The sequence below is a fragment of the Acomys minous genome (assembly GCF_964271855.1).
Source record: "Acomys minous genome assembly, chromosome: 10".
NCBI lineage: Eukaryota > Metazoa > Chordata > Mammalia > Rodentia > Muridae > Acomys > Acomys minous.
In genome coordinates, this window is record NC_140491.1 from 9314309 (window position 1) to 9333918 (window position 19610).

Sequence of the window (19610 nt, forward strand, 5' to 3'; positions counted from 1 at the left end):
AGGAATGGCTCTTTCTTATTTGGCTCACATGTGTATCTGCCTCATGAAGCCTGTTGTGCTTTCTAAAATATGCACTTAGTGTTTCCAAAATACAAAACAGTGACTAAAATAAGTAAGTAGTTGGATTAGATAGATCTGAAGTGGAAAGCGTGGTAAAATGAAACAGATATAATGAATTGGGAATGGAGGCTGTGTCAGTGAGATGCAGAAGGACACAGCTTGAAAGTCATTATCAGGGAGTGGATTTCTGAAAAGGAAATAATAGGTGAACTGAGGTTTGTGTGAAAGGAAGAGCCGGATGCCCCAGGCATTGGAAGGTGTGGTCCTGTGGCTAGCGGCAAGACTGTTGTCACAACAATCAACTCTTTTCTCAAGGTCCCTAAAGCTACCACAGTGGGGAAATAGGATAAAAGGGAGGTGAGAGAGCCCTAATGAGAGCTTAAAACAAGGAAGGATATAATTGCAGTATTTTTAGATGGAAAAACGATTTGAGCTGCACTAGAGAGTCACAGCTGGAAGCAGGAGGAACAGCTCTGTGGGAGAAGGTGTCTGTCCAAGCTTGAGTGGTAACAATGTGAAAAACATCAGGACTGAGGAATACTTTTTGAGATAAAGTGAAAAAAAAATTTTTTAAATTTAACCCATGGGCTATTTAGTTTGAAAGAAGTAGTAGGAATCAAATAAGAACCCTAATTTTTGTGTTTGTTTGGAACAAGGCTTTTATTTCTTCGGATGAAGTAGGCTTTTTTCATTTTCAGTTGAATTTCTTTCTAAGGCATATATCTGAGGCAAATTTTCTGTTTTCTGAGGTGTTGTGCTTTATATTAAAAACTAAATACTGTATATAGGTTATCATGCTTATGAAATTGGCTTCTTCCTGCTCTCTGTCCATAGTGAGGTCTGTCTACCTTCTTTTAGGTTCATGGTGAGTCAGAATAGCTCAACCTTGAAGTACAAAATTAGTAAATTGTAATCTTATTATATTTTGAAGTCTGAATACTTCATGGTTTTCGTTTTCAGTGATTACAGAAATTTTGCCACATTTGGAATAATAATTTTATAATAGGATCATAGTTTTAAGTAATTGAAATGTTAATATTTCATATAAAATGTGAAAGTATAAGCAAACCCGAGAGTGCCTGTGCCTCTTGCTGATAACCTCGTTTTCAGTGGTGTTTCTTGTGCTTTCTTCTTCCTTTTCTTTAAAATTTAGAACCCTAAGTTTTAGGATGTAGATGACTGATGATTATACAGAATGCTATCTGAGATATAGAAGGAAGCCAAGAGTTCCGTTTAGACCGAATGGAACTTGACACACCTGTGAGGTATACAGGAGAGCATGCTGAGCTGCAAATCAGCCTTTAAAAGTTCAGGCTGTTTTAATTACTGTTGCTCTATAGTACAGCTTGAGATCAAGTATGGAGATTCCTGTGGAGGATCTTTTATTGTATAAGATTGTTTTAGCTACTCTAGATTTTTTGATTTTTCATATAAAGTTGAGAGTTTATCTTTCAGTGTCTTTAAAAAATTGTGTAGGTGTTTTGATAGGGATTGCATTGAATCTGTAAATTGCTTTTGGTAAGATGGCCATTTTTACTATGTTAATGGAATCGAATTGAAGACCCAAAAATGAATCCACACACATATGGTCACTTGATTTTTGACAAAGAAGCCGAATCTATTCAATGGGAAAAAGATAGCATCTTCAATAAATGGTGCTGGTCTAACTGGATGTCTACATGTAGAAAAATGCAATTAGACCCATATTTGTCACCATGCACAAAACTCAAGTCCAGGTGGATTAAAGACCTCAACATAAAACCAGAGACACTAAATGGGCTAGAAGAAAAAGTGGGGAAGAGCCTAGAACACATTGGCACAGGAGACAACTTCCTGAACAGAACACGAACAGCCCAGGCCTTAAGGTCAACAATTAATAAATGGAACCTTATGAGCCTGAGAAGCTTCTGTAAGGCAGAAGACATTGTCAACAAAACAAAGCAACAGCCTACAGACTAGGAAGAGATCTTTACGAACCCTACATCTGACAAAGTTCTAATATCCAAAATATATAAAGAACTCAAGAAATTAAACACCACCAAAGCAAATGACCCAGTTAAGAAATGGGGCTCAAAACTAAACAGAGAATTCTCAACAGAGGAATATCAGATGGCTGAGAAACACTTAAAGAAATGTTCAACATCTTTAGTCATCAGAGAAACGCAAATCAAAATGACTCTGTTATTCCACCTTGCACCCATCAGAATGGCTAAGATCAAAAATTCAAGTGACAACACATGCTAGCAAGGATGTGGAGAAAGAGGAACTCTGCTTCATTGCTGGTGGTAATGCAAACTTGTACAACCACTTTGGAAATCTATCTGGCTCTTTCTCAGAAAACTGGAAATAGCGCTTCCTCAAGACCCAGCTATTCCACTTCTTGGAATATACCCAGAAGATGCTCCACCACACAACAGGGACATATGCTCAATCATGTTCATAGAAGCCTTATTCATAATAGCCAGAACTTGGAAACAGCCTAAGTGTCCCTCAGTAGAAGAATGGATAAAGAAACTTCGGTACCTTTACACCATGGAATACTACTCAGCTATTAAAAACAAGGAAATCCAGAAATTTGTGGACAAGTGGATGGAACTAGAAATTATCATACTGAGTGAGTTAACACAGAAACAAAAAGACTTACATGGTATATACTCACCTATAATTGGACACTACCCCGAAAGGCATGTCCCGTGAAAGTCTTCACTTACCAGGAGATTGAGATAGATATGAGAACATCCTACTGGGACTCTAGTTAAGAGAAATATAGGAGAATGGGGAAATGGAAGGATCCAGAGGGTACTAGAAACCTATAAGAAGAACATCATGATAGGTGGATCTGGGCCGAGGAAGGTCTACTAAAACTACTGCACCAACCAAGGACAATACAAGCACTAAACATCAACCCCCTACTCTGATCTAGCCAATGGACAGGACATTCTCCACAGTTGTGTGGAGAGCAGGGACTGACTCTGATGTGAACTCTGGTGCCCTATATTTGACCACTTCCCCTTGGTGAGGAGGCCTGGTGGCACTCAGAGAAAGAATAAGCAGGCTACCTAGATGAGACTTAATAGCCTATAACCATTTAGTGGGGGAGGAGGTCCCCCTCGGTCATAGACCTAATGGAGGGGAAAAGGGTGAAAGCAGAAGGGAAGGAGGAACGGGAGGATACAGTGATGGGATAACAATTGAGTTGTAATCTGAATAAATACATTTTTTAAAAGTTCAGGCAAAAGTTTGAGGCTGAAATGTATATGTGGGGCAAGTTGGCATTTGGATAAGCTGTAGAAGTGAATGGGGTGTTCAAAGAAACACAAATAGGGAGAAACAGAAAACTGTGTGTTAAATCCTAGGGTGTACCATATTTTGGGGATCAAGGAGACTTGGAGAAAACAGAAGTGAGAAGGAATGGCAGGAGAAAACACAGATAGAGATAATGAGGTTGTGAGCAGTGTCATTAGTTAGGGATATCAGGCCAATGTGGATTGGTGGGTTCAATTGGTTTGACTTGGAGATGTGATAGTATATATTTTTTCATATGTGATAACAGAGGTAACCCAGTCACTAAATAGTCATACAGCGCATGGCCAGTCATGAAAGCACTGTGCTTCATCATTGCTCAAAGTCATTATACATCAGAGAGGGTGGGACATTTTTATCCCCAGATGATTGGTCATAGGGCAGTTATATCCTAGCCTACTGGCCAGTTAAAGATATCATGGAGAAAGGTTACTTGTATACAGAACAATTGCTGAGGGCAAAGTTAAGTAAAACTTTGTTACATAGCTATGGATGTAGGGAAATTGGTATATCTTACATTGAAAAGCTATATATTGAAGTGGTTAATGATAATTATTTTAATTATTAGTGAGTTTAGCTAGCACCTTATGAGGCAGGAAAAGCTGCTGAAAGTGCCAAAGTGGAGGAGAAAGTGAAAAATGCTATGCAAAGAATGAGGAGCTCAGCTGCCCTGTCAGTATTTGCTAATCGCTGTAGGCTTAAGGTTAACTTTAAATTGAAAGAATCTACACAACAATCCTATGCGTTTTTTAATCCCTCAACTGGCAGGTACCATAGAAAAAGGCAAATTATAATGAACTCCAGGGCTTTGAAGAAACAAATGCAAATTAATGGAAGGAAAGGAATTATATTTCTTGAAGATAACTATAAGAAATGAATTTGCTAATTCACCATGAAATGTAAGCCATGGTATGAAGGATAGAAAAAAGGAAAACTAACAAGAATGATGTCAGTGAATTGCTTCCAGGGTCAAAAGATAAAAGACTATCCATAGTGGTTGTGGTGAATTAAGCAGTAAAGATAAGAGGAGAGGAGGCAAGAAAGTGTGAGGCAGAATTGGAGATTGGCAGTGCCATCACTGATTATGATGATGACAGTACAGTCCCCAGCTTGATGGTCCCTGTTAGGTAGCATTTATCAATAGTGTCCAAATGTTGTATGAGAACATTCACTTAAACCTGGAACCTCCTGCTCCCGTATATAGCAGCATACCTACTGTATGAATTTGCAAGCACAATTTACAAAATTCCTGTGTTCCTTCTTAGCCTGATCCCTTTCAGCTTCACCTATTGAGGGATCCCAATTATATAACCATCAAAAGTATTTTAACTATGTTTGGGACCATGTCATAAAAGTATTGATGTGAAGTTTGAAAGCTCTTCAGTGGTCAAATGTTATGCAATCTATCACTCAATCTTTTCTGAATTGAGATAAATGTTATCATAATCTTAAGGGATATTTGTTAGTTATGAATATTAAATCTGACAACAATTGGAGTTTTACTGTAGAATTTGTGTGGATTAAATAAAATGTATGTATATTGGTAAAGAAAAAGAGTCCCTCTCTCCATAAATTAGTAGTACAATATAATGGCACAGAGTAATTTCTTGAAGTAATGAATTATTTGATGTATAATAATGTTAAAATCCAAGGTACATATAAGATTTGTTTATCTGTGCTAAAATTTGAGCAAAATTAAAGAGTGAGGATCTCGTTACGTATAGTTACCATTTGTTTTTATTTCATCCAACAGCTGTAAATTCATTTTAGTTTGGTATTCAGTGTTTTCTTTTCTTTTTTTATTTAATAGATTTCTGTTTGAAAATCAATTTGCCCTTCCCTACTTCTAAAATTTTAATCTACCCTGGGGAATAGAAAAATTCTTTAAAGAATATTTTATATGTATATCTCAAGTATTAAACATTCAAGCTCTTAAGTTTATACCTTGTGGGCACTTATCTCCCATTGTAAAATTAGGTTTGTGCTGGGCATGACTACAATTCAGAGTCAATAATCTGAGGATAAATGTACCACTCTTTCTGTTACAGAATGATTTTCACTATAAATGTTTGTGTAAAAGGGTAACATTTCTTTGAAATTCAATTAGAAGAAAAAGTAACATTTTTCAAAAGGTCATAAAATAAGGCTAATTTTTCAGATAGCCATGCCTTAGGCCAACTTGGGGTATATACAATCAAATTATTTTCACATTTGAAATCACCTTTGATACAGGCAGGAAATAAATGTTTAGTAACTTTGATTACAGAGCCTAGAAAATATAGACAAGTGCATTTTTTTGTTTTACAAAGAAACTTACCATTTTTCTCCCATATTTTCTACCATTTGGTTTGATAAGTAGTACAGAAGGCATGTGTTTGAAACTTAGAAATTGAACTGAGACCTCAAAGCTCAGTTCACTTAAGTGTTTCACATCCTGGAGCCATGTGTCTGCCAGAGTCAATGTCGAAGTAATTACAAATGGCGTTCTCACAGAAAGTAGATTATCTGGTGTGGATATGCCGGGGAGCCAAGTGACTAATGTGGCATAGCACATAATGAAATCACACACCGACGGCACTGAACTATGTTTTCACAGCATGAGAATGATATATGGCCACCAGCCGGAAAGGAAAGAAAGCGTTCAATAACCAAAAATCCCAAGATTGGAGGTTTACCTCTGATTCCCATCCAACATGAGAAAAATGCAACTCAGGCCCGGAAGAATATTGAGGTTGGTTATGATTTTGCTGTTCTTGTTGTCACCTCCACTGTTTTCTTATGCCTTAGCATGGCTGAGTGTACTAATTACCTCATCAGCTTCAGAACTACATCAGCAATCACTTTACCAAACTCTATAATATGCAATACATGAAGAGAACCGTGTCAGTAACCCTCTGCTATTTGTTGTAATACCGTTGACCACTCATTAGCATATAAAATATACCTGACACCACTTACAGTCTCTGAAGTAGCCAAGTAGTTTTACATATTTATCTAGAAGCCCTGGTTGCAAAGCCAGTATCAAATCAATTTCACAAAAATATGTATAAAGTCCTTTGAGTGTATGTGGAGCAAAAGGTGCCCAGATCATGTCACAGATACCCAGGTCTAGTGCCACAATCACAACCCAGACTTGTAAACCAAGGGTGTTTTAAAGGAATCATAAGATAACCTCTGAATACCAATACAAATGAATTGATATTTTTCAGAAAAATGAATGTGTTTTTTCTTTACCATTTCATGGCACGGAAAAACATACATAGTGTCAATCTTGGCATGAAGTATAGTTTCCTAGGAAAGAACATACTGTTTACTCTCAAAACTTGCATTGGGAATAGCCCTTGGCATAGTACCTTAGCTGGATTTCTCAATGACAAAATAAAGGACAACAAGTAAACAAAAACAACCCATGAAAAGGGTGCTATAGATTATATATTCTTTGGAATTTAATGTGGGCTAAGCTGTCGGAAACGGTTTTTGAAAATGTAAGTACTTCTGAAAAGCTAAATCTAGTGTCATGTTTTTCTTGTGCCAGTGTGTACTTGAATGTTGGCCTACTTGGTCAACAAGTTGACTTGGAAATCAGAGGAAGTTTATATGGGGAAAACTTGATGCTTAAACATGCTGGGAGAAGCCAGGAAAACACATTTAATAGATTTCTCTACAATAATACTGATTTTCAGGTCCTTTATTATGCTGATATAGAGTGTGACTCTAAAATCAGGGCTATAACTCAGCAACAAGAACACAAATCCAGATGTGCAAAGGCTGACAATGGAACTGCCATTTGCACCTGCAGGAAGAGGGAAAATCAGTTTCCTCACTAGAACTACACTGGCTAAACCAACCACTCCAGGGAGGACCTCATGTTCAGAAGTAGTTGGCCAACAAACAATGCACCCCACAGTTTGGAGGGCCCTTTATTTTGTTAGTTGGTTAGGGGTTTTGTTTTGGTTTTTGTGTGTGCTTTTATTTGATTATAGTTTGGTGCTTTATTGTTTTGGTTTTGGGTGATGTATTTCTTATTCTAGGTTTAGAGCATGTTGTTGATAATACTGTTTGTTTTTTTTTTAAAGAATGTAAAATTGGATGGGTAAGGAAGACAAGAGGATCTTAATGATCTTAGGGGAGGAAAAGAACATGATCAAAATATATTTAAATTTTTAAAAATTTTATCTAATACAAATTTTAAGAGTGCTTTAAAAAGTCAGTCATTCAGTCTGCTTAAGGCAAAGTAAAATTAGAGCCCATGTCATAGAAATACAAAGAACTATAGAATGGAGAGCATCAACTGTTGTTTGCTTACTGTTATTTTCTAAATATCAGTTGCCTCATATATTGTTTTACTGTGATATGCTCTGTTTTCCTGTACTTTAAGGCTGCAAGAGCAGAACTTGAAAGACTGCGACTGGGTGAAAAGCATGACCGAGACTTCTCGGACTCCAGCTTAAAAGACAGAGCCTCCATCATAGCCCACTGCTTAGAGCACAAAGATGATAAACTTCGAAATCGTACCAGAAAACACCGCAGTTTAAACTGCTGGGAGGACACAGAGGCAGAGGTCCCACATGGCCTACCAAAGGGATACAAAGGTCCAAAGACCCTGAAGAAGATGGACGACAGGAACAGCAAGGCTGCTGTAGACCCTGACCATAAGCTGCCCTCGAAAGTCATTGAGGAACTTAGTGTGGTTCTTCAGAGGTCAAGAACCCTTCCTAAAGAATTACAGGATGAACAGACGTTACAGAATGAAATCAAATAAAGCATTGCACAGTTGTTTTTTTTTTTTAACATTGTACATATGTGCAAACAGAAATCAAACTGTTATTGTTGAGTTTATGTATCTAGATAAATGTGTCTGTATTTAAGCAATTGGTTTCTCTATACCTAAGCATTTAAAGAGCATTTTAAAATATGTGTATATGTGGTTAAGTACAAGATCAACCTTATTTTGGCCTGGAAACCTGTAAAGTTCAGTTGTATTAACTTTAATAAGTCTTTGCGTTACTGTAAGTGGCCAGCTCTTTGAAGGTAGATGTGTAAGTGGGGTAATTTATGAGCAGAAATCTGTACTGTACTGTATAAAATGCTGTGTGTACATGAAATGTATGAAATTGTATCATATTTTGCACTTTGAGAAGGCTTGTATATTGAGTTGCCGTGTCTTTTTAGGTTTACATAGGATCCTTCTTAGGAAAAAGAAAGGAATGTGAGTTCAAAGGGGGAACGATATGGCAGTGGCTGCTTAACAAACATGAGGAAGAAAGGCAAGAAGTTAAAAAAATATTCTACTACCCGTGGAGTTGTCCTAACATTCATTTTAATTCCCCAAGAAACAAAACTTGTTATGGAGAAACTGCTGTTAAGAAAAAAATCCTACGGTCTTGAGTGTTTCCAACAATAACACCCAGCCTGCCTATGTTAGTGGTGGTACTGGCTGCTGTCTTTTATGGGGTCGGTAGCCAAGCCCCAGGACACATTCACTACACCAGAGCTGCCTGTCAGTGTCTGCTCAGAGGAATGTACATTGCACTGAAGAGTGTGTGCATGGCCCTCATGGGTGTCAATTGCACTGTTGGTGCATCAGGCAGCTCTTTAGGGCTCCAAACTATTTTGGTACGAAAAATCTCATCACCAAAAGTTTTTTTTTCTGTTTATCCTTTATTCTGCTTTGGTTTTGTTTCATTTTTAAAGTGTAGCATATAATGCTTACTTCTGTATTGTCAGTTATCAACTGGAAGTGTACAGTATGTGGCTGCTTTGCAGGAGGGGACAGCTTCTTACATAACGCATTTGCAGGCAGGGAGTTCACACTCCATTTGGTCTTTTCTTTCTACCTGTGGAAAAGATAAAACTATATTTTTGTTGCTACATAATAATGGGGTACAGATATGGCAACTTACATAAGTCAAACTACATTAGCTTATAATAATTGTTCATGTCAAGGATGGCGTAACTTTTCGTAACTTTCTTCTAAGTCAAGTTGGGTTGTGACTCTTACAACTGGGAGTTGTATGGCTGATCTAATCTTAATTTCTTTGTCCTCTCCTGTATTTGTTTTTTTTTTCCCTACTTAAAGATCTGTCTGGTCTATGAACTTAAGCTTCTGTTTCTCTCCTTTCCTCACAGGAAAGCTGTATGCTATGAACTACTAGATCTGTCTTCACCCAGATATGCTAACCACTATATTTTTTTGAAGATAGCAGAATTTACCAGGACATAGTGGAGTGGTATTTATTCTTTAAATCCAAATAAATTATAACTGAAATCATGAGTAAAACTGCGGGGCAGTTTTATGAGTTGGTGGCACTACTGAAGAACCTTCCTTCAAAGCAAGATAGCATGTTGTTTGGGAAGAAATGATTAATTTTTAGTAAACTTATTCTAATGAGTAATGATATTTATATTTTTATGAAATAAAAAGACAAATATAAATAATGTCATTGGCCTTGTTGGGAAAGTGTCAGGCACCTTACTGGAATATCTTCTGAAAGTTGAGCTTAAAAACTGATCACTTCTGTTTCTCTCTTTTTCATGAACAATTGTCTCCATTTTTCAAATGTAACATAAGGGCTAATGGTTACATCTCACATATTTTGAGCAAAAATTAAAATAGTTTTACAAGTCCGCTAGACTATGACTCTTGTCTTTGTTCATTACTCTATGAAATTTAAAGTTATTCTGAGGAAATTAATGAATCAAGTGCTTTAGGTTTTTTTTCTCTTTTTTTCCATTAATTTATTTAATGACTTTATAAGGTGATCATAGTCCCCTCCCAACTCTCCTTCCAGTCCCACTCTCATCCCTGCTCCCAACAGCCTCCTTTTCCCTTCTGCTTAGAGAAGGGGGGCACACTATGGGTACCAACCCAACCTGGCATATCAAGTTGCAGCAGGACTCAGGATACCCTCTCACACTAAGACCAGACAATGCAGCACAGCTAGGGGAAAGAGATTCAAAGGTAGGAAACAAAGTCCAATGTAAGGGGACCCACATGATAACCAAGCTGCATATCTGCTACATTTGTGCAGGGGGCTTAGGTCTAGCCCATACATGCTCTGGTTGGTGGTTCAGTCTCTGTGAGACACCATGGGCCCAGGTTAGTTTACTCTGTAGGTCTTCTTGAGGTGTCTTTGACCCTTGCGACTCCCTCAGTTGTTGCTCCCAATCTTCTACAACATTCCCTGAGCTCATCCTGTTGTTTAGCTGTGGGTCTTTGGTCTATTTTCCATCTACTGATGAATTAAGCCTCTCAGAAGAGTTATGTTAGGTTCATACCTGCAATAACAGAGTATAATTAATAGTGTCAGGGTCTAGTTCTCTCCCATAGGCTGGGTCTCACATTGGGCAAGTCATTGGTCAGCCATTCCCAACAATGTCTGCTCCATCTTTATTCCTACACTTCTTGTAGGCAGGACAAAGGTTTTATGAGTGGGCTGGTGTCTCCTTCCCCTCAGTGGAAATTCTGCCTGGCTACAGGAGGTGGCAACTTCAGGCTCCATATCCATTACTCTAGGAGTCTCAGCTATGGCCACCCCGTAGACTCCCAGAAGCCTCCCTGGTCCAGGTTCTTCCCTACTGGTACCTGTTCTCTCTTTCAGTGCCCCCTCCTTGCACCTGCTCTCTTCCATCACTCTCTCCCACCCAGTTCCCTCCCTCCATCTACGTCAGATGTCTCTTTTATTTCCCCTTCTGTGTGAGATTCAAGCATCCTCCCTTGGGTCCTCTTTGTTACTTAGGTTCTTTGGATCTGTGAGTTATAACCTGGTTCTCCTATACTTTATGACCAACATCCACTTATAAGTGAGTAGATACCATGCATGTCTTTCTCGGTCTGGGTTACCTCACTCAGAATGATATATTCCAATTCCTTGCATCTGCCTACAAATTGCATGATGTCTTTGTTTGTAATAGCTGAGTAGTGTTCCATTATGTAAATGTACCACATTTTCTTTGTCTAGTCTTCGATTGAGGGCCATCTAGATTGTTTCCAGTTTCTGGCTATTATGAGCAAAGCTGCTATGAACATAGTGGAACAAATGTTCTTGTGGTATGATGGAACATCTTTTGGGTATATACTCAGGAGTGGTATAACTGGGTCTTGAGGTAGAACTATCGCCAGTTTTCTGAGAAACCACCAGATTGATTTCCAAAATGGTTGTTTGAGGTTGTACAAAAGTTTGCCCTCCCTCCCAGCAATGGAGGAGTGTTCCCCTTTCTGCACATCCTTGCCAGCATGTGCTGTCATTTAAGTATTTGATCTTAGCTATATTGATTGGTGTAAGATGAAATCTCAGAGTTGTTTTTAGTTGCATTTCCTTGATGACTAAGGACATTGAACATTTCCTTAAGTGCTTCTCAGTTATTTGATAGTACTCTGTTAAAAATTCTGTTTAGCTCTATACTTCATTGTTAATTGCTTTATTTGGTTTGTTGGTGTTTAATTTCTTGAGTTCTTTATATATTTTGGATATTAGCTCTTCTGTCAGATGTAGGGTTAGTGAAGATCTTTTCCCATTCTCTTTTAAAATTTTTAGTATGATACATACTTCTGTTCTCTGTCATTTAAAAAAAATAAATGTTATTTTATTTTAAAGCCTGAAATTGTGCAGATATTGCCTAAAAGGACTGAGAGCACTCATTTCATTTCTATTCCCCTAAAGTAAGCAACAGCCATATTCTATAACTACTTGATGTCTAGACATTACCTGATGGTTCATCAAAATGGCACTGAGAACTCCATGCAAGATCAGTGATGGCAAAGTGCTGACTTGCGTGCAAATGGGCTGCTGATTTACACTGTGCATAAGACAAACTTTAATTCTAAAGTGTTCAAAAATTGCATATTGCAGAAGGGGATGCTTTAGAAAATGGGGGTTGCTATTTAACATCTCATTAACATGTACAAAGATGAGTGAGGCTCTCACCAACTTATCACAGCTTATCAGAAATTCCACCAAGATAATATCACTCAACAGAAGTGAGACTTAGGCTTAAAATGTAACATATTGCCTTCACGTGCAGCTATATTTATCTCTAATTGGAAACTACACACTAATGAATCCTACAAATTACTAAAGTGCATCTTTTTAAAGCATGCAGTTATTTTGGCTTGGCAAATTTTAAAGTGTTTAAAACTACATTGTTTTCAACTTCTCTACCGGGGCTGCAGATGTAGAAGAAGGTCAAATTTTAATAGTCCATACCTTGCCCAAGTTAAGATTTTAAAATTGTTTTATTAAAATATCTCTTTTTAAGTAAGAGTGATAACTGCTTGTGCATAGTCATTTTGTGATTACTCTGTATACTTGTAAATACTATGTACACACTGACATACATTATGGGTCAAATATGTGAGGCAGATAGTTAAAAAGTAATAATGGAATGAGGACCAATAATGTTATTGATGTATTTTTTCTAGTTCCCATTTTATCAAAATAGATATTGCTAGCTTGCAAACTGCTTCTGGCAGTTCTCTTTTTCTTTTATACTAAATTGTATGCTAACAAAACTAATTTCCACAGTGAATTAGTTGAGTTGTCCTACCAGCTCATATTTACCCTTAACATTCAAAATCTCAAAACATGACTTACTTTGATGTAGGTCCTTTCAGGCATTGTTTAAACAGGAGCCCCCTGATAGTGAACTAAGCACTCTGCTGACACATATCCCAGGAGGCCATTAGGACATGCAGGGAGATAGTTAAGATCCATGCCCAGAGGACCACTGTGTCCCTCCCCATACCTGCCTTTGGCAACTTCAGTATATCTCAAACTCATTTCTTGCCCTCTCTACCCCACCTCTTCTTAAGGATTAAGGGTTAAATACCAGTCCTTCAGATCATGAGTGACAGACTATCTGTATCATTTCAGTGTAACATAAGAGTGGAAGTAAAGTTTCTGAAGGTTTTTAAGCATTAACAGAGAAAAAAATGAATGTAAGACTTGTAGGAAACTGTCATAAAGGAAGGATTCATATTTTCTCTCCAGTGCACCTGCTTTTAAAAAAAAAAGGCTTACAGACAAATTTCATGCATATATATGCATATAAATGTATATGAAATTAGCATTAATTACAGACAAAAGTGAGACCAACAATAAGGTGGTAGGTAAAAAAAAATCCAATATATCACTACTCCCTTCAAATACAAAATAAGTACTTCAACACCTACGTTCTGCTTTTTAGATATATGTTTTTAGTTTGAAAGTGTGTTTAAAGTAAGAACTCAAATATATACATGCTATAGAGACACCAATTTCCAACAAAACTGGAGTCCCCCAACTTCCAGAATATAATACTTCTTAAGGCAGAAAATTGTTTCAAATAAACAGGTTTGTTTTTGTTTTTGTTTTTTCTTTTTGACAAGAAAGAGTAGCCATTCCTCCAGGGAAGTATAAATGAATGTGCTCTTTTACCTCCAGTACAGTTCATTATAAGCTTTGTGATGCAGACTCAAGATCACAGTCATAGGGGGAGATTATCACCCTGGCCAGGTGGAGGCCGCTGAAAAGCATAAGCCAAATATGCCACTACAAATAACATAATTTCAAACACTTTCTACAAATGACTCTCCCGATGAAAGGATTTTTATAGACATATACCAGAACACTAGAGGCCTTAACGGGAAACAATCAGTGTTCCTGAATACATTTTAATCAATCTTCTTTCTTTTCTTTTTTCTTTTTTTCCTGGTGCATTTTTAAAAACAAATCATTTTACATCCTGATCTTAGCCCCATCCCTCCTCACCTCCCAGTCCCACCCTCCCTCTCTGTCCCCCATTTCCCTCCCCTATTCCTCAGAAAAGCGGAACCCCCTTCCCATCCACCCCAGCTCATCAAGTTGTATAAGGGCTGAACTTACCCTCTTAACGCACCTGTGGCCTGACAAGTCAGTCCTGCCAGTAGGAAGTAATCGAAAACCTGGCAAGAGAGTCCATGTCAGAGACAGCCCCTGGTCCCCTTGCTAGGAGACTCAGATGAAGCCTGAGCTGCTCATCTGCTATGCCTTTGTAGGGGGCCTGGGTCCAGTCCATGCAAGGTCCTTGGTTGGTGCTTCAGTCTCAGCAAGCCCATTTGGGATCTGGCTAGTTGGCTCTGTTGGTCTGCTTGTGGAGCTCCTGTCACCTCCAGGTCCTTTTCTCCTTATCTTCTTCCTCAATGATGCTTTTCCAAGCTACTCTATTGCCGTATAAAAATAGTGAGCAGCCTTTTACAGCACTCTCTTCTCTAATATGTGAACTTAGGCTCTCGTTCCAAGGAAACTTATGCTGCTTTTTAAAACTTTCCTCTTTCTCTGAAATAAAATTATGACATTACAAGTTAGAAGTATCTAAAAGACAATGAAATAATAACTCATTTTCCCAATATGTAGAAATAAAGGAAATTAGACATCTAAATAATATTTTAGAACACAAGGTATACATTGAACATGATAAATTTTATTAATAGAGATGTGATGTTTCTTATAAGTATAATTTTGAAAAATGTATTGTTATAATTCATATATAACCATGAAAGTTATGTGCATTCATAAGCAAGGTATACACACTTGCCAGGCAAATAAATTATCCTATGTTTTTAAATCATAACATATTACCAAGGCTGGAGCTTTACTAGAAGAGTTAAGCATCAGTCAGTGGTAGATTCTGTATTCATGCCTATAAAAGGCTTCAGTAGCATTAAAACCATTTAAAAATCATTCACCCAATATAATTCAAACTCTAGAAATACTTAAATGTTTTTGTACACTTGCCTGTTAATATGACAATTAAAACTAGGAGATATTTCATATGTTAAAAGATATCATCTACAGTCACTTAATTTCATTAAATAGCAACATAAATTTCTATTAATACATATTCCAAATTACTACTGCAAAGCAAGTCCTATAACCAATAATTTAAATATGTTATATATATCCTACAGATATTCAGAATTGGATATTTTGTTTTACCTCAGGACAAGATGCATTATAAATATTACACTTAGTGGAATACTACTTCCATATTTTCATAAATGCCTGTTTGTAAGGTGGTCTGTGGTAGTGGAGTGATACTTTTGTTTAATGCTATATGTATTCTTGTGTTCTCTGGATGGCTTTTTTTGAGACAGGTTTTCTCTTTATAGCCTTGACTGTCCTGGGCTTGCTTTCTAGACCAGGCTTGCCTCAAACTCACAGAGATACCCCTGCCTCTGCCTCCCGAATGCTGGCATTAAAGGCGTGTGCCACCACCATCCGGCCTGGCTTTTTGTTTGTTTGGCTTCTCTTGTTAATATTTAAGTGGAAGATTTGAAAGATCTCTCTTATTTTGCCTATATAGTTATCATTTTATCCTAGATTCCAGATCTGGTATTTCTCAATTCAGATTAGTATTCATTTTCCAGCTTGATTTTGGAGATGTGTGGTTTTATACATTCTGCATGTCATTTTGAAAATTGACTAACATTTAAATGCCTTTAAGAAATAGCACTAGAAATACCTATGTTACAGTAGGAGTGCTTGTTTCCTTTCTTCTTACCCATGTTAGTAGAAAAAATTATCCTGAAATAAAGTTTGAATATTTAGAGTTGGGAGCTTATTGGGTACTGACCAGCAAAGAGAAATGTTATGGAGTCATAAAATATATTTTTAATGGCTTAGTTTTAATTTTACTGCTTTGTGCCTTTTTTATGTTCCATACTCCGTTTAACTGCCACAGACCGTCTCAGTCAGGTATAGGTCCTTGGGAAAGAGAGTTCTTGAAGCGTCGGTGGGCAAAGACAGGCGAGTGACAGAGACAAAGCCAGAGGTAGTGTTTGAATCTGAGTATATTTTGCAGGCAAGCAGCTAGAGTTTTACACACACTTTTTTTTTTTTTTGGAACAGGGAGTATTTTTGTGGCTACGTCTTTTCATACAATTCAAAATACAGAATGCAGAGTAATAATGTTATCATCAATCTTGACTCATCATTCTTAAGTCATAAGCTTGGTATCAGCATGCTTGTGCCCTCTTTATCAAAGGTCAATGTTCTCTCATTATGCCAAACATCTGTGTGCCAAGACAGTTTTTTCTTAGCTCTTCTTGTCACTATCTGGATCTTTCTTAAACACTTTATTTGTAAGAAATAATATAAACTATGATTAACCCTTAGCCATGTTTTTATTAACAAGTGGAATGGAACTTGGTGGTAAAATTGCCTGAATGACCCTTGGCTGCAGTCCCAAGTTAGGGCGTCTCCTAGCAACACAGTTACATTTTAGAAGTTCTGATATGAACACAAAAACAGAATGTTCCAAAACAAGAAGGCTGCAATCAGTTACTCCTGGCAGGAACATCAGACTCATTCCAGGAGGCTCTCCCTGGGTGGGGGTCGTCGCCTCAGATTGTGCAGTATCGTTTATCACAGAGACTCCACTGGAGGGGTCATGGCATTTAACATCAATAAAATTACTTTAGTGTGAACATTTTTAGAAATTAATTTTCCCACTTTCTTTTCTTTTCTTTTTAAATTTTATTTATTTATTTATTTATTTATTTATTTATTTATTTATTTATTATGTTTGCAGTGTTTTGCCTGCATGTACACTCACAGACCAGAATAGGGCATCAGATCACATTACAGATGGTTATGAGCCACCTTGTAATTGCTGGGAATTGAACCTAGGACCTCTTGAAGAGCAGTCAGTGTTCTTAACTGCTGAGCCATCTCTCCAGCCCAACTTTCCTATTTTCATACACTAATATATGAGATTGCGATTATTCTTCCCATCTCCTCAAAGCTTTACATATGAAACGAATTTAGTTGTAAATTTAGTGTAAGACTCTATTCAGGAGAGTCTATTCCTGCAAGCACCCAAATGAGAGATGGAGACCAGGAAGAGGTTTATTGTTCCAGTGCACTGGAGTCTACTCACACATCAGAGTGAGGCGACCTTTAATAGCGAATTCGTAGGGTTTGTAGAGGTTTTAGACAAAGAAATGAGTTTTACAGTATGTGATTGGTTGGCATTTGGGCAGAAAAGCTTCTAGCAGGGAGTTATGAGCTTTGGTGTTTTGTGCTTGGGTAATAGGTGGAAGGGCAAGTTAACCTATGGAAAAGATTGGTTGAGGCAGTCACAGGGGGTGTTAGGAACTTTGGCCTGGCTTTTCTTAGTTCGTTGTTGTTATGTGCTACATTATTTGCTGGCCAGCTTGACTAGGAGAGAGTATGTTTATTTGGACTTTTTCAAGACACACTGGCTGTGCTGTTAGTCTGAACAGTGTATTTTTTTAAACTCTTGGGACACTCTGCCCTGGCAGATGTCTAGGGTCAGTTACCAGTTGTGGCTCCTCTCAGAATTGTTTTACTGTCAGAGGAGGGAAGTGTTAAAGTATTCTGCAGCAGTGGAGATTTACAGACTTTGGCTTTAATTGGAGTCGTTAAGGAGGGGAGCGGGGCTGGTTCCTTCATTAGAAACTATAACACAACAAAGAAACAACTCTGTTTCCAAACAGTGGTAGTCCTTAGAACATCATTGGGTGACACTGACAATAGAGACCAACAGTTAGTTTAAAGAAAACACAAGTGAGGCACTAAATAACCCTAGAAAAAACTTGCACAGGTGCCCTAAGATATCTTTGCATATACCGCCTTGTTGATGTGAGACACAAGCTCGATGTCTATATACAAAAGTATAAGTACTTTACTTATTGAGAAATATTAGAAAGTTTTACAGGTAATTGAATTAAGCTAGAAAATTTCATCTTGAGTGAGCTAACCCAGACTCCCAAAGATAAATTTGGTATGCATTTACTTATATGTGCATGTTAGCTGTTCAGTCTTCTATAAGCAGACTACAATCCATATAACCTCAGAGGTTAGATATGATGTAAGGGACTAGTGGGAAGGGAAGGATATCCTTAGAAAGGGAAAATAGAAAGATACTTACGGATGCATGAGTGGATGGATGGGTGGGTGGGTGGAGTGGGGAACTGGAATGGGAGGATCAAGTGAGGAGATTGGAGGGGATAGGGGGATGAGGGGGAAATACAGGAAGGGACAGCTAAAATCTGAGGGTCACTTGAGGGGTCATGTGTAAAGCTACTATAGAACCATCTTTCAATATATACACATGTGACAGAAATATAAATGGAATCACCAAATAATATAGCAGACATAGCTATAACTAGACATCTCTTGGCACTAAATGAAACCTTTACTGCTGGAAATGGGTTACATCTAGTTGGGTTGTTAGCCAAATGGGCCCCATGGAACCCCTTAAACAACTAAGGCGTTGTCAAAGCTATGAGTGGCTCTCCACAAACTGAAGGGTAGGTCATGTATCTAAAGACAACACCTAGTCAACTCATTGAACACAGAGATATTGAGCTGGTGCCTCCATACTAACTGACCAGTACCTGATTAAATTTAAGGGCCATTTCATGAGATGGAACTTGACACTGCTCAGATATCCAAGAACTTGAGACTAGATAGGCCATATGCCCAGGGAAAACTAAATCCTCCTGTTCTATTAAAGAAAGCAATGAAATGGCTCCAAATGGTATTTTGCTATACTCATAGATATGCTATACTCATAGCCCTGTTGAGCTATCATTAGAGAAGTTTCTTCCTACAGTAGATGGACACAAACCACTTGGCTATGACCAAAGAGTATAGGCATAATGTTATCATGCACTCTGTAAAGGTTCAAATGCTGATTTCTGTGCCCCTCTCCCAATCTGTTTGCACTCCTTCCTTGTTCTGAGAGTCAATGTTATTTAAGCATCACTCCCTAAGTGTTTCCTGACACGTTAATAAAGAGAAATGACAGCCAATTACTGAGCAGAGGAAAGAATAAGGCTGGGCTCCTGCCAGCCAGGGGGAAGAAGAAAGAGAATAAGGAAGTGGGGACTCAGGCAGGAGAAGAGGTCCAGGATTCAGAGAGAGACAGAGAGAGAGAGAGAGAGAGAGACAGAGAGACAGAGAGACAGAGAGAGAGACAGAGAGAGAGAGAGACAGAGAGACAGAGAGAGAGAGACAGAGAGAGAGAGAGAGAGAGAGAGAGAGAGAGAGAGAGAGAGAGAGAGAAGCTGGAACAGAGGAATCTTGGGGATTTACACTAGGGAGGAATCCAAATTAGCTTAGAGGGTTAAAATAGATTAATACTTCTCAGTTCTTTTGCTATAACACTTGTCAAATAAATATAATAGTCCAGTCCCTGTTATTTAGGTGCTAGCTGGGTTAAGAGAGAAACTGCAATACAATTTAAAACAACCACTACCAAGA

At 37.9% G+C, this 19610-nt stretch overlaps 1 protein-coding gene across 4 annotated transcripts in view; it reads left to right on the forward strand.

Annotated features, from left to right (window-relative positions):
- ARAP2 (ArfGAP with RhoGAP domain, ankyrin repeat and PH domain 2) overlaps positions 1–9991 on the forward strand; it is a 160484-nt gene extending 150493 nt beyond the window's left edge. For all 4 annotated transcript variants that reach the window (XM_084797766.1, XM_084797769.1, XM_084797768.1 and 1 more), the window contains 2 exons: positions 5960–6094; positions 7742–9991. In XM_084797766.1, coding sequence (XP_084653892.1) covers positions 5960–6094; positions 7742–8125 — 519 coding nt within the window. In that variant the 3' untranslated portion in view covers positions 8126–9991. The remainder of the gene's footprint in view (positions 1–5959; positions 6095–7741) is intronic.
- The last annotated feature ends 9619 nt before the right edge of the window (positions 9992–19610 follow it).